This window comes from Stegastes partitus, unplaced genomic scaffold, assembly GCF_000690725.1.
Source record: "Stegastes partitus isolate 25-593 unplaced genomic scaffold, Stegastes_partitus-1.0.2 Scaffold427, whole genome shotgun sequence".
In the NCBI taxonomy this organism is placed as follows: Eukaryota; Metazoa; Chordata; class Actinopteri; family Pomacentridae; genus Stegastes; species Stegastes partitus.
The window spans coordinates 291731-305415 of record NW_007578158.1 but is presented as its reverse complement, the minus strand read 5'-3'; the positions used below and the strand labels follow the sequence as shown (position 1 = coordinate 305415).

Below are 13685 nucleotides of genomic sequence, written 5' to 3'. Positions count from 1 at the left end.
CAAGATGTACGAGAGCTGACAGTTTTTATATCCTCTCTTGTTTCCTCTCCAGGGTCTCGTCTGCACATCAGGTGAAGCACTGTGAGCTGCCAACCCACCTCCCCACTGCCACTTTTCCTCCCCACCTCCCCAAGAGACGTCACCCACCGCCCCCTGCAAAAAGTCCCCCCCCCCACTCCCCCTAAAACCCTCCCTCACCTGCCTCACCTGCCAAAACCCCCATCCGACAGCTGCCACTGGCCCTCCTTTTACCCCATGGTGGCCCCAAGGCCCGCCCTCTCACTGCTATTGGCTGTCCTGGCCTGCACGGGGCCCGCGCGCCCCTCGCCCCCCCTACTGCTCCGGCCCCGGGAGAGAGAGAGGGACTCGGGTGGCGTCAACATCGCCGTAGTCCACTCGGGCTCCTCCCTGCTCCCGGAGACGGCGGTAGTGGGAGGCGCGGGGGTCGGCGAGCCGGGGCTGGGGCCCGGTCTGGGAAACGGCCCGGGTGGAACAGGAGGAGGAGAAGGAGTAGGAGCAGGAGGAGAGAGAGGCGGGGGAGGAGGAGAAAGAGGAAGGGGAGTAACGGATACAGCTTCATTGGCAGGAGTGGCTGCAATGGCCTCTTTCTCCTCCTCCCCGGCCTACCTGTCGCTGGCGGCGCTCGTGGGGGAGACGGTGATGACGCCGTCGGGACAGGCCAACGTCATCTACCTGGCTGTGAACGAGAGCAGTCCAGGCACCCTGCTGCTGCAGCTGTGTGAGCTGCTGGCCACCACACCACTGCAGGTATACACATGCACGACCCGCCTTCCCTCTCCAGTGACCCAACTGGAGAACTAAGAGAACTGAGGATGTCCAAAGACCAGTTCAGAAATCCCTCCACACAATGCAACATCTCCACAATGTGCTAAAGTGCAACAGATTATAACTAATAGTGACACAAAAAATGCTCCCTTAAGGTTTCTTCTGGACAACTACCCCACTCTAATTTAGATTATGATCCTATTCTGTTATAAGCACTAAATGGCATTTCTGTGACTGCTACTGTATATGTCAGTCTCACGCCTGCATACAGTGACACACATACATATAAGTAGAATTACAGTCCAAGATATACAACAGTGTGCTAACAAATGCAAAGAAGAGTGCTGGCTTATGAATATATATATAAACAGCACTGGGTTCCAGCTTGTACAAAAAGTCAACTTTGAAAGTGTCTATAGATGAAGAAAATGCACTCAATTCAGGATGTAAACAATGTGTTTGATAACCATAACTCGGGTTAATAAGGATTCATTACATTGAAATTATCTATTTAATTAATTAACTGAGGAAAACTGTGCATATTTCTGGCCAGTCTCTCCTCAAAGGTGTTCATAATGTTCCGCAGTGACTAAAGGTGTCGTAGAGAAGTTCAAATCCTGCATGATTTCTCACGTCTGGCAATCAGAGATGTTCCAAATAATGAGTCAGTCAAATGGAAACTGTAATTTAGACTCCTCTGAAAGTAAGAAAATTCTCAGGAAACCTTGATTGTTTGAAAAAAACATATTGGATGTATTAAAGAGCCATTCAAAAATCACATTTGTTAGTCATCAAACTATAATTTAGGTGCTGTTATATGTGTAGCACTATGCACTGCACTTGTGAACATTTGCACATTACAAAACACGAAAACTAAATAAAAGTCAACAAATAACATTTTAAACACCAGTAGGGATGTCCCCAGTTAATTCTAATTGATTAGTATCTCCAAAAATCTTAACTTAATCCCTGATCTACGTTCCCTGTCACAAGTATATTGTAAATTTGAATAATTTACTTGACATGTGCAACCTTACCATTACTCATAATGTAGACAATACCGCAAGCAATATCAAGTCTCACGAGAAGTCCTCACTTATGCAAGCGGGATATAAGAATAATGTCCTAATCCATCTCAACTTAAGTAAATATGTGTGCTGGCTGAAGGTCCATTGAGCTTTCCAGATGTCTGAGGTGTGTTAGAAAAGTTTCAGGACTGGTGTCACAAAAGATATATTTTAACCAAAAGTTTTCCCCGTCGAAGTAATCCCCCTGTAGTCTATCACACTTCCCCACGCCGCCATGCACTCCTGGAAGGATTCTTCCGGATCCTCCGCAGCTCCGTCGTCACAGCCATCTTGATGCTGTCCACATCTTCAAAACAGGTCCCCTTGATGACCCCCTTGAGCTTGGGGAAGAGGATAGAATCCCACGGAGCCAGGTGGGGTGAGTAGGGAGGTTGCTCCAGCACGGCAATGTTCTTCTCAGCCAGGAACTGTCGGATGCTCAGGGCGTTGTGAGCAGGCGCGTTGTCATGGTGAAGCAGCCACGACTTGTCCTGCCACAACTCTCACCTCTTCTGGCGCACTGAACGAAGCAAACCCCGCAGGATCTGTTTGTAGACATGCTGGTCGATCGTCTGAAGGAGAAGCCTCGTAGTTTGTAGTTTGGGATTGAAATATGTCTTTTGTGACATCAGTCCTGGAACTTTTCTGACACTTCGTATGTCATGGTGCTCATTTACTAGCTAACAATGAGCCTTGCTTGCCAGTGTGGAAGTACAGGTACTACAGCTAATCAACAATACTTAAAAATACATTACGTGTATTATCTAGGAAACCTACATCAGATTGTGGGGGATAATTAATAGTCAATGACTCGGATCAGATAGGAGCAAAAAAAATAAAAAAACTTGATTGGGACATCCTTACTGACCAACCTCTACGCAAAGTTGTTGTGGCTGTCACATTGTCAGAAAGTCACTAAGGGAGTAACAAAGGTTTCTAGGTGTGAAGTGCATTTCCTTTGTCAGATCATTAACATAGTGTCGTAGTGTCTCAAAAATAACCAGCTGTCATTTTATTCATTCACGTTCATTGTGCAGTTTACTCATCTGATCATTCATTCATTCATTCATAGCATGACTTGTGGATGGGAGCAGATCTGAGTATGCAGCTTGTGATCGTATATAGAGAGGTAATAAACACACCGCATGCCTTACTGTTGATTCATATACTCATCGATGAATTCACTCATTCATTCATCTGGAAAAAGACATAATGCATGTATCTGTTTATCCACCCTGCATCTACCTGTCTCTCTTTGTTGTCATGTCAGAACAGTGGAAGGGTCTTATTGCAAGTGTCTTCGATCAAGAATGATATTAGCTTTTAAATAACACTTGATATCTTATTTCCTGGTCCTGTCTATAACACATTTACATATCAAATGCTTCCCTCTGAGAATTGAATTGTCAGCTACACTTAGCTTCAATTTGCTCTCCTGAATTGCAACAAGAAAACAAGCGTTGAGCCACCTTCGAAATGCTGTTGCTCCGCCTCGTCTCATTGTGTAAAGTGAGGTACAACTTGATGCATTTATCCTGAGTTCATGAACTTGATGAGAGCTCTTTGCTGAAAGGTCATCACAGGTAAACAAAACAAAACAAAACAAAAAGGTTAACAGCACATTCATAGGAAAAGTGAGCACACTAACATGTGTGAGCCACACATGTTAGTGTGCCCTGCAGGAGCCGAGGTGGACCGTAAGCCAAGAGCTAATCTGTTGTTTCTGTGGTGTGAAGCAGCTTAAGTTGTAGAACACAGACTATTCTCCTGACAAGATGCCAGTCTGCTGCAAGGACTTAACTCTGATTATATCTCTGTGAACATTGATTGCCAAGCAGAGCGGCAAAACAGTCCCATTTCCAAAAACTCTCAACAGTTGTTCCATTACTTCATTAAATCTCTTAAACTCTTTGGAGGGATTCTCAAGTTTTTAGGATATTTGCTCACAGGGTAAGAATATAAACTCTTTACAAGTTATATTGAACGCTGTGAACAGCATGTGAAAATACTCATTGTACTAATATGTTTTGCTCATTTGTTCAACTGTTAATGTAGGATTTGGAGCATAAGAATAAAATAAACTGTATTTATATACTATATTGTAACTTCAATGAACAAAAGTCTGGTGTAACAGCCTCTCAGTAAGGCTGATGTAATGCTATTTGTGCAACATGTTCATTTTGAAACCGTCTTTTTCCTTCCAGGGTTTGGTGTTTGAAGAGGAGAGACCGCCGCCTCCGAATCGTGCCCCCCTGGCCCCGATGCTGGAGTTCGTCTCGGCCCAGACGGGAGTTCCCGTGGTCGCCGTCGGGGGAGGGGCCAGCCTGGGACGAGAGTCACAGGTATGAGTTACTTAACGTTGCATCATCAACCCTGTTATTTTTCATTTGAACTGAAGCAAGGACTATGTCTGAGGCTTCGAGGGTGAAACAAGAAGCGGAGTAACCAAAGAGTTTCCTCTTGACCTCCACAGGCCATACTAAGGTGGGATTTCTAGGACTTATTTCTTTAAAATTAGAAATACTTTTTTTTTTCTACGTGTATTTAAAGAATGAATTCACACGTACACAGCTCTGTCTTAAAACAGCAAAAACGGTTACCAAACCAGCGGTAATGGAAGGTATCAATGATGCAGAACGCCTCGGGATCACAGTCAGAGGTGGTCGGCTAACATTGTCATCGCATCTCAGCAGGTGTAAATGCAATCTGCACAGCGGGACCACATTCTGAAGAACAAGCATTGTTGCACTCTCCCTGCCAGTTCAAGCCAGCCTGTCAAGAGCTACAGGTAGTAGCTGTATTATTAGCTCCATAATTACAAAAAAAAAAAGAAAAGAAAAACAGAACCCAGACAGCAGCACTGCCTCCCTTGACCTCAAGTGTTCCGTGTTTGTTGACAAGTCAGCCAGCCCTACTTTACTAATCTGCATAAGAGATAAAAAACAAACTGTGGGCACAATTGAGATATTGCATTTTAATACCAGACATAAATCCCGGTAACATGTCCAATATTACAAAGTGTAAAAGGGACACGAATGAACATTAAAACAATTTCATTTGCTGTTCAAACTGGTCATTAAAGGTTTCTTCGTAAATTTGTGGAGTTGAATTCGCCTCAAACCCTGTGCACATAAAAAAACAGATATGTGCACATGATACGAGTGCCAAGAAACATCTCCGCGAGTGTAAAACTCTCCCTGCAAGGATGCATTTCTGCTCCGTGTGCACAAATGCAAGTGTCGAGTCCAGCAACTCAACACTTGACTTTTAAGACTTTGGCGGCAGGGAAAGTGGCTGACAGCTCCACTTGATTGGTTACTGCAGCTACTGATTGCGAGCGCACAGTTCCGTGCTCACAAGACTGCAGATGGAACAGAAATACTTTTTTTTTTTACGAGAATAGTTTTGGGCTTACGAATACGGTTTTCTGGGGAATGCATGCATCTGTTTTTTTTATTTGTTTGTTTTCTTTTAAATGTGTGGAGATTTTGAGATTGATTAAACACCATACGACATCCTGTCAGTGTACATGATGGAGGACTAATTTCACAGTTCTTGTTTTGTGCAGTTTATTGAAAGCTATCATGATTCTTCAGCAGTCTGGCTTAGATCAAGTAGATATTCTGCATTTTATTGAATTATTGATTTAAAAAAAAAAAAAAAAAAAAAATATATATATATCTATCAGAAACTATTCAGAATAAAATAAATGACTGTCAAGGGTAATAGCCAATCAACACTGAGTAGAAAACACTGAAAAGCGTAATTTTAAAGCTTGTACAGCTCAAATCACTAAATCCATCCAAAGTTTTTTGTTGAGTAGTGAATTACTCTAAATTTTGACACCAAGATTTTCATTTTTTCCTGTAAATGTGTATTAGTTTTAAACATTGGTCGTCAATCTCCTTGATTACATATACTCTGTATCATCCCTGGAAAAAAACACATCAGTCAACTCCTACTCTAAAAGTTGTTTTAGTGCATATTAAAAATTAGATCATATATGACACCACTAAGTTACTGTCAAAAGTGATTCATACTTTGATTTTTACATCTTGTCAGTGGATAACAGTTTGTTAATGTTGTGTTTCTAAAAAAACAAAAAAAACAAAACATTATTTGACTTTGCAAATTAGGTTTGAATTTAGAATTAAAATTTACTTTTAATTTCCAAGCAAAAAAACACAATGCCTTGCCTTCAAAATTAAAGCAACAAAGCAACAAATTATGTAGACGGTTTTGTTCACCTGGACAATTTAAATCCAGGATTCGCTCTCCTTTAGTTGGTCAATGCTCCTCTATGTTCACGCAGCCAGTCTCCATCTTTTTCAGTTTTCGGTTTGGTGCTGAGCAGGTTGTGTGGCTGCCTGCTGTAGCTGGAAATGAGCTTAATAAGAGCCGTGCCACTGAGTGCAACTTGTAAAACCCACACAAAGAAGCTAAACTGTATGATGAGTGCTGGTGCAGAGTCGGATGAACGGCCTCTGTGGGTTTGTCACTACGAGTGATTCCTTTCATTTCAAACACAGTCATTTGATCTGTTGTTAGCGTAAAAAATATCAATTAGAGCAGCTTTAAGAGCAACATGAGACCTTTATGTAAATGTGCCAGTGATAGAAAACAAGTTCTCCAAAAAAAAAAAATCTGCTTCCCCTCACATCTTTAAACCACATGCAGATCTCAGTGTAGCAATAGATCTGGCACAGATTTGAAGCGTGTCTCTACACAGAAATGTACATTCCGGCGTTGGAGTCGGCAAATCCTTCAGGCCTGTTAGTACAATAGATCTGACACACTCTATCTGAACGGGGAGGTGGGTGTCAGAGTTCAGATAGCAGAAAATGGAGCTAAGTGAACAATCTGTAACTTCTATCAGACTGAAGTCTCTCGCAGGGTGCTCTTATTTTTCGAAATGTGTCAGAAAACATGCCGCTCTGACCTCATCAGTAAGCAGCGATGAAGAAGAGGACAATTAAATCTTTGTCAGAACTGCTCTAATTCTGTCACTGCCGCTAAGCTCATCAGCGTCAGTGCTGCTTCTCATCACTGATTTGTCAAACTCTGCTGGTGATTTGACATTATTTCGTGCACAATACGTGAGTTATACTGTAAAGCATTGGATTGTACAGCTAAGAAGAGGGACTGTAGAAATTGCAATAAATGCAATCTTTTTATTCTATCGGTTTTATTTTTTGCAAGGTGATCACTTTTGTTTCGCAGAGTATCAGTGGCAAAATTCTTGAGCTGCCCAAATAGCTAGTAGGTCAAGCCATGAGCCGACTAGTTGTCCCGCATTTATGATATTGTTGCAATTATACAAATAGATGAGTGTTTATATTTTAGATGCAGGATTTCCAGGACTGAGAGAGAATGTTGTTAGTAGGTTAGCATTGTTGACACTGTGCTACTTACAAAGAAATACAAAACCACAGCTCATAATGGGCCTTTAAAATAATAGAAAAAGCCACTTGGCTGCTGCACTGGTGGCCTGGTGGATTGTTAAGAAAAAAAATCCATAAAGGTTTTACAGCCCTGTCTCTTTTTACCTGCCGGCTCTCTGTGGGCTGCCATCCGGGGTGCACATGAGAGCAGCTGTGTGTTCCGAAGCCTTGCGGACACCACAGACTTGTATTTGTGTTATTCTGCTTCTCTAGATTTCATACATGTGCAGTAGGTTCTACCTATGTATTCTGTGCATGTACACATTATTGCTGAGCATGCCCTTGTAGTGTGGTCACTAAATAAAGACACACATTTTGGGCATAAGTCTGTGTAGACTTGTTGACAGGACCAAGTTTACACCACACCAATCCTTGCGTACTTGTGGATGAAGAAAGTCTTTAAGTAATATCCATATCTGGCTGACTGGGTCCTCAAAATTTTCTGGCAGAAGCCTAGAGTTTGCATGTCCCCTACTTGCGGTGTGCTGAAATGATCTCTTACTTTTGATTTTGCACTGAGATGTGAATATTATCTAAGAGCCTCACGGAGGAGCCATGTAAAGGATGTTGTCTGTTCATCAATAATGGAACACAGGATCTGTTCTCAATTCCTATTCATTGTTTATGCAAGCTGCCATGGAATTAGTTCTGCTGGCAACATAGTGCACTTTGGGTGAAGTGGCATCACTTTTGCTGCTCTTTATCAGCACAAAGTTGAGGTTTAGGCTACTTGATGCTAATCAGCGATTCCGGTGCAGCATGTCGCTTTTGGAAAGTTCTGAAAAACGTATAAACTATCCATTGTTGATGTAAAAAGAAGACCTCTTTAGCAGTTCTACAGCAGAGACATTCTTCTGTTAACTATTAATAAAAAGTTTCCAAGTAAGAAGCCATGGTGGTCAAGTCACTTAACATGACAGTAAATTTCTTCATCTACCCAAATCCTTGAAGTTGAACTGTCCATACGTAGTTCCATGTGGGCTACATTTGCCGGCAGCCCAGAATTTACATCTGGCAGCGACTACACTGTGAGGATAATAGTGTGCATGCTCAACAGCAGTGTGTTTGCACGAGATCTGTAGACAAGACCTACTGCACATGTCCAACAGAGTCCTCCAAACAGACTAGAAAATAAGTTTAGTAACAACAACTACAGGTTCAGAGTTGCCCATGTGCTCGTAAAATCAAAGCTTTAAGGGGCAGCCGAAAAAACAAATGAATGTGTGTCACAATGACTGCTGTGTCACCTTGTTAAAATGATGCTTGCTTGTCTGCTGTTACAGACTAATTAAAGGGTGTCAACTCTTCAACTATTTAATCTGCGTGGGACTAAAGGTAATGTTTTCCTGGCAGACAATAGCAATAACTAGATTAAGATAACAAAGCAGTTTAGTGTGACAGATGGGACATTTAATAAGTGTAAAAATTAGTTTTAAGTGGATCGCGTTGACAGGATGATTAGGTAATTGTGGTTTTTAGATTAATCTAATGAGCTTCGGTAACAGTTGATGGAACACGTTCAGCTTGGGACTAAACTGTCAGCATGTTGAGGTTTCTTTAAAGCGGCACAAGGTACGGAACTCCTTTTGTAATTGTGGACTCAGTGAAGTTTGCCATTACACTCATTTTTAAGCACAGACGCTGGATCTTTACAAAGTCTTATATGGGATTTGTTCTTAATTATCTAAGTTTTGGAGTCGCTGGTTTTTCAGAGTTTGTACTTAAACTTCTGGTTCCACAATTACAGAGCAATAAAAAAATTGCTGTGGACAAACCTGAGATAAGATGAGATGTCACTGATCCACAGGAGAAACTGGTATTTCAGTGGTTACGGTAAACTCCCAACTTGTCAAACTAAGGATCCCTCCAGGTCCAGATTCCAGCTTCTATCGTAAAAAGAAACTTTGCTAAACTTAATATAGAGCACTTTTTCTTTTTTCCCCCATTCAAAATATATATAGTGATTAAAGAAAAAGGAGCACCATGCAAACGTTTGGGCACATCCTTGGGATTTGATCTACCGGATAACTTTTATCAATGTCTTGTATCTTAATTAGCTTGTTAGAGCGAGGACTTGCTCATGATCATCAGGAGGAAAGGCCAGGTGAGGCAAATTTCAAAGCGTTATAAATATTCCTACTTCTTAAAGCCAATAATCAGCATCAATGGGCTCCTTTAGCACAGCACTGTGTACATTACAATAACTAATTCAGCAAAACAGGAGAAGTTTTTGTAGGAGGAAAATGGGTGCAAACTCCCCAAACAAGAACTTGAAAGACTCTGAACTGCCACAAGGTAGGGTACCTAAACTTTTCTTTTTGTGCCCTTTTCCATTGTTGTTTTATGAAACTGTACAAGATTGAAGTAAAAAACGAATCTTCTTTGGACATCAGCTCATCTTTTCCTTGTCTTAGGTTTTCACAGTAATGGATGCTGACTGCACGTGCTCAGACTTTTGCAAGTTACTGAAATAAAATCTGGTTTCGCACTTGAAAGACCCTCAAGCTAATCGGTAAATAATGTAGCCTCAGTACTCTGCTAGTTACTAGCTGAGTTCTGGGATTTAGCTGATGTCTTGCCATGTCCTCAGCGATTGAGCTAAATGTTACTTAGCTAGAAAAGCATCGGGTGTCTGACCCTGCCATTCGTGGTTTAACACAACAAAAGGGCACTTTGGCCTCCAGAGGAGCTTTGCATGTGAGCAACGTCTCGCAACTAAACTCTAATCATTTCTTAATTGCCTCCGGGATGCCGAGTCATGCGTGTTTCCTGATACACGTCAAGAATCAATCAGCCTTGTGTCAAAAGCGCTTCTAAAACTGTGACTCGGGACACAGTGTCAGTAATTCATTGACTCTGGTGACTGCTCACATGACAAAAGTGCTCGTGGAGTATTTTACTTTAACTCCGGCTTCCGGAGGGGACACAGAAAATTTGATTTATGTTTCATGCTGCACCACTACTGCTCACTCAAAGCACGTTCCCTGTGCACCCCGCTCTCAGCTGGGTTACGGAACGCAGACGAGCTTACATCATAAATCAGGCTGCCGGTTTGATATTTGACCTAGTTCAGTGCAGCATAACCTGAGGTGAGCCCTGTCGGCAGGGGAGGGTGGAACGAGTCTCCCTGAAGTTTCATCTTTGATCATCCACATGTACGCGCCGATGCAGGGCCCTTGATGATTAATTTAAACACATACCCTCTGCCTTTTTGTTTAATGTGGAGAAAGAGCTAAACGGCTATTGTTAACAACACCGATTGAAGTTTTGGACAACACTAAAAAAGTGTGCTCCGTCATAATAAGTCACTTTATTTCAACTTCATTCCAACTTCCAACCTAGATGGATTTCTTAGTCCTGATCCTTTGTTCTAATTTTAACAAAAATACAATGGCAGAAAAGCCAATAGAAATGAATTCCTCTTTCAGCAAGCGAGAGTGGCTCATCTATCCAGATTAAATGTGACTGGAGCAGCAGAGAGGAAGGCTATCATTGTTTCTTTCATTGACACTGAAAGCCTTATTCAGAAGCCAAGGACTTTTTTTGACAGACAGACTGTGTGTGTTATTCCTCTGAGCGTTCCCCTCTAAGTAAAGCCGAAGTCAGTCAGACACAAGTCAAAGACAAGAGCTAAACTGGATGAGAACAGCAAGAACTTGTTTAGGCAGCTACTGCACGGATACTCTCACTCTCGCACAACTGGGACACTCGCAGTAGGCATTCAAAAGTCCAGTATCCCCAATTGTGTCAGTGTGTGGTGAAAAAGCAAGAAATTCTGCCTGTGGTTACCATTGATGTACAATAGATAATCCATCGTCATCTAAAGATCATCATCCTTGATACAGGTTTGTTATTAGGGTGCTGACCAGCATGAAGAGTACAAAAATGCAGGTGTGTGGGTTAATGCTTGTGGAACTGCTGTTAATATTTCTGCCGGGAGACTCAAAGCAAGACTTTTTTTCTGTTTTTGGCAGCTGTTTTCAGTAAAAACTGACTGTGAACCATGCAACTATGCACCAAGCAAACCCAACTCGAGAACTCAGGAGCTGGCAGAGACCTAAAACAGAGTGAATATTGGAATTACATTCATTAAATCTACGTAATTACAACTCCAAATGGAGGGTAATGTTACTCTGTAGATGCTGGAGGTTTAAATACACAAATGTTTGGTATATATATATGTGTGTGTGTACATCGTGTATACAGTTTTTTAATCGCTGATGCAGGTTCGATTACAGTGGCCAGTATGATGTCTTGTTGTCGGTGTGTATAGACCACAAATCAACAGATCCTCCCTAATAGTAATAGTGAGGTATTGTGCCGTCAAGTAAAGCACTGATAAGTAAAAAATCATCCCGGGTGTTTTTTATGTTTTACGTCATTTAAGACTGACACTTAGACTTGCTTGCTTTCCCACAATCATCCCAAAGACAAATCTGCTAAATGTTTGATGACCGTGGCTCCTCTGCAAAGTTGTGGAGACTGCAATTGCCCATTTAATCTTTTTTTTGTTTGTTCTTTTAGAGCCCTGTGAGCTTATTTAGGTGTTTGAAGGCTTGCTCTATTACAACACCCAACTAACATTTTTCACTAAAAGACTACAAAACAGACAGTAAACAGTGTATATCTTGTTAGATTAAATCGAAAGAGCTGCAGAAGGTTTAAAAATGTTCTCTCAAGCAGCATTGGCGCGTTTCTCACTGATTCACAGCATCAGTGGGTATAATGAAAGTGACACTGGGGAGGCCGCTTCCACTGCAGACTCTACGTTCATTTAATATTTGCCAGTCTTGTGAAACAGTCGGCGACTGATTCTGTAAATGATTAAGATGATGCCGTTAATCTTAAAGTGACATTGAACCCTCTGAACCCCAAGCAGTTTTTTTTGACACATGTTTTACATATTGGCTCATTTTTCACTGCAATTAAGTGTCCACCAGTGTTACCAGTGCTGAAAAAAACTGGTCACTACTTAGACTTTCAATTTTATTGCACACTGTGTATACACAGCCTGCAGTTCAACTAAGAAGTTCCTGATTTTTTGACTGTTGCTCACAGCTGATTAACTAGTGTCTTCACTGTTGCTGCAATAAGTGCAGATTTTTTTTTTCTTTTTACTGAATCTGTTTAGTGCACAAGATTTATTTTTGGTAAATTTTTAAATGAACCATGTAGCACAAAGTAATTTTGATCGCAATTTTAAGCTTCCTGATGGAACTGCACATCACACACAATTAAATTTGAGTACTGCTGGAAAGTAGAAAATCCAATTATTCCCCTTAATTTTATGGTTTCTGGTTGATGAATTTAAATTTTAGGGATTTTTTATTTTCATTTTTTAAGATAAGCGTTTAAGCTTGTCAGGTTTTCGTTTTGGGATTTAGAGGATTAATCGGCACTCATATATACTGCAAATATTTGAATGTTTGTGGAGATGTCCCTATGCTGGGTAGCTTGTTGAACAGCTAATCATTCCGAGAACCGTGTTTCTAGACCTCAGTGTTCCTAAAGCTGTAAAAACTAATGTTATTTATTCATTATGTTTGCATTTAATTGTCAGTGCAGCTAATTTAAGGTGAGAGCTGTGTGCTTTAATACCCCTATTTGTCTGACCGTCATGCTGTGGCTGGAATTTACTTTCTTTCATAGAACTCATGTGGCTTTTTTACATACTTTACAGAAAACTTGGGTTTCTTACAACTTGTATTTCATTTTCATAGCTCCAGCTATCAGTTGTAACAGCAGTATGTCATCAGCCTGTCTTCCATGTTGTTTTTGTCCATATTTTACACACTATAACACATATTTTGGACTATGTGCCTACTAAATGCCGACATATGTTGCCTTCTAGGAGAGCGGCTCAATCTACCTCCAGTTCACCTGCTCCACCGCGCTGCAGCTTGAAGTCATCTTCGAGGTGCTCGAAGAATATGACTGGACCTCCTTCTCTGTGGTAACCACCCGTCACCATGGCTACGAGGACTTCCTGGCCATGGTGGAGGGGATGACGGACGGTTCTTTCATCGGCTGGGAAAAGAAGAGCGTGGTGACTCTTAATGTGACAGATGACCCTGGCGGGGCGCGAACCAAACGCCTGCTCAAAGACAATGAAGCCCAGGTGAGAGGCCGGAAACACGAACAACGGTTGCTGTTTATTTATTGCTTCTGTACCCATCAGTCAAATGGAAAAATAATTCCTCTGATATCAAGTCAAACTACAATATTCTGTATTAGCTGGAGAAATCAGAGTTTCTGCAACACCTGCCACTCATCCTGATGAGCTGCGCACCTTGAAATGACTTCTTCTGTAGCCCGGGGCTTCAGGTAACAGACATCTGTAAAGGCTTCGCAAGCCTTGAGGAAGCAGGTGTTGAACGCAGTCAATTTTTAG

General features: G+C 41.6%; 1 protein-coding gene across 1 annotated transcript in view; it reads left to right on the top strand.

The window, feature by feature from the left end:
- The first annotated feature begins 255 nt into the window (after window positions 1-255).
- Window positions 256-13685, top strand: part of grin2da (glutamate receptor, ionotropic, N-methyl D-aspartate 2D, a) — a 206682-nt gene continuing 193252 nt past the window's right edge. The window contains exons 1-4 of the mRNA XM_008286034.1: window positions 256-479; window positions 645-768; window positions 4058-4195; window positions 13146-13412. Of these exons, the coding sequence (XP_008284256.1) occupies window positions 256-479; window positions 645-768; window positions 4058-4195; window positions 13146-13412 (753 nt within the window). The remainder of the gene's footprint in view (window positions 480-644; window positions 769-4057; window positions 4196-13145; window positions 13413-13685) is intronic.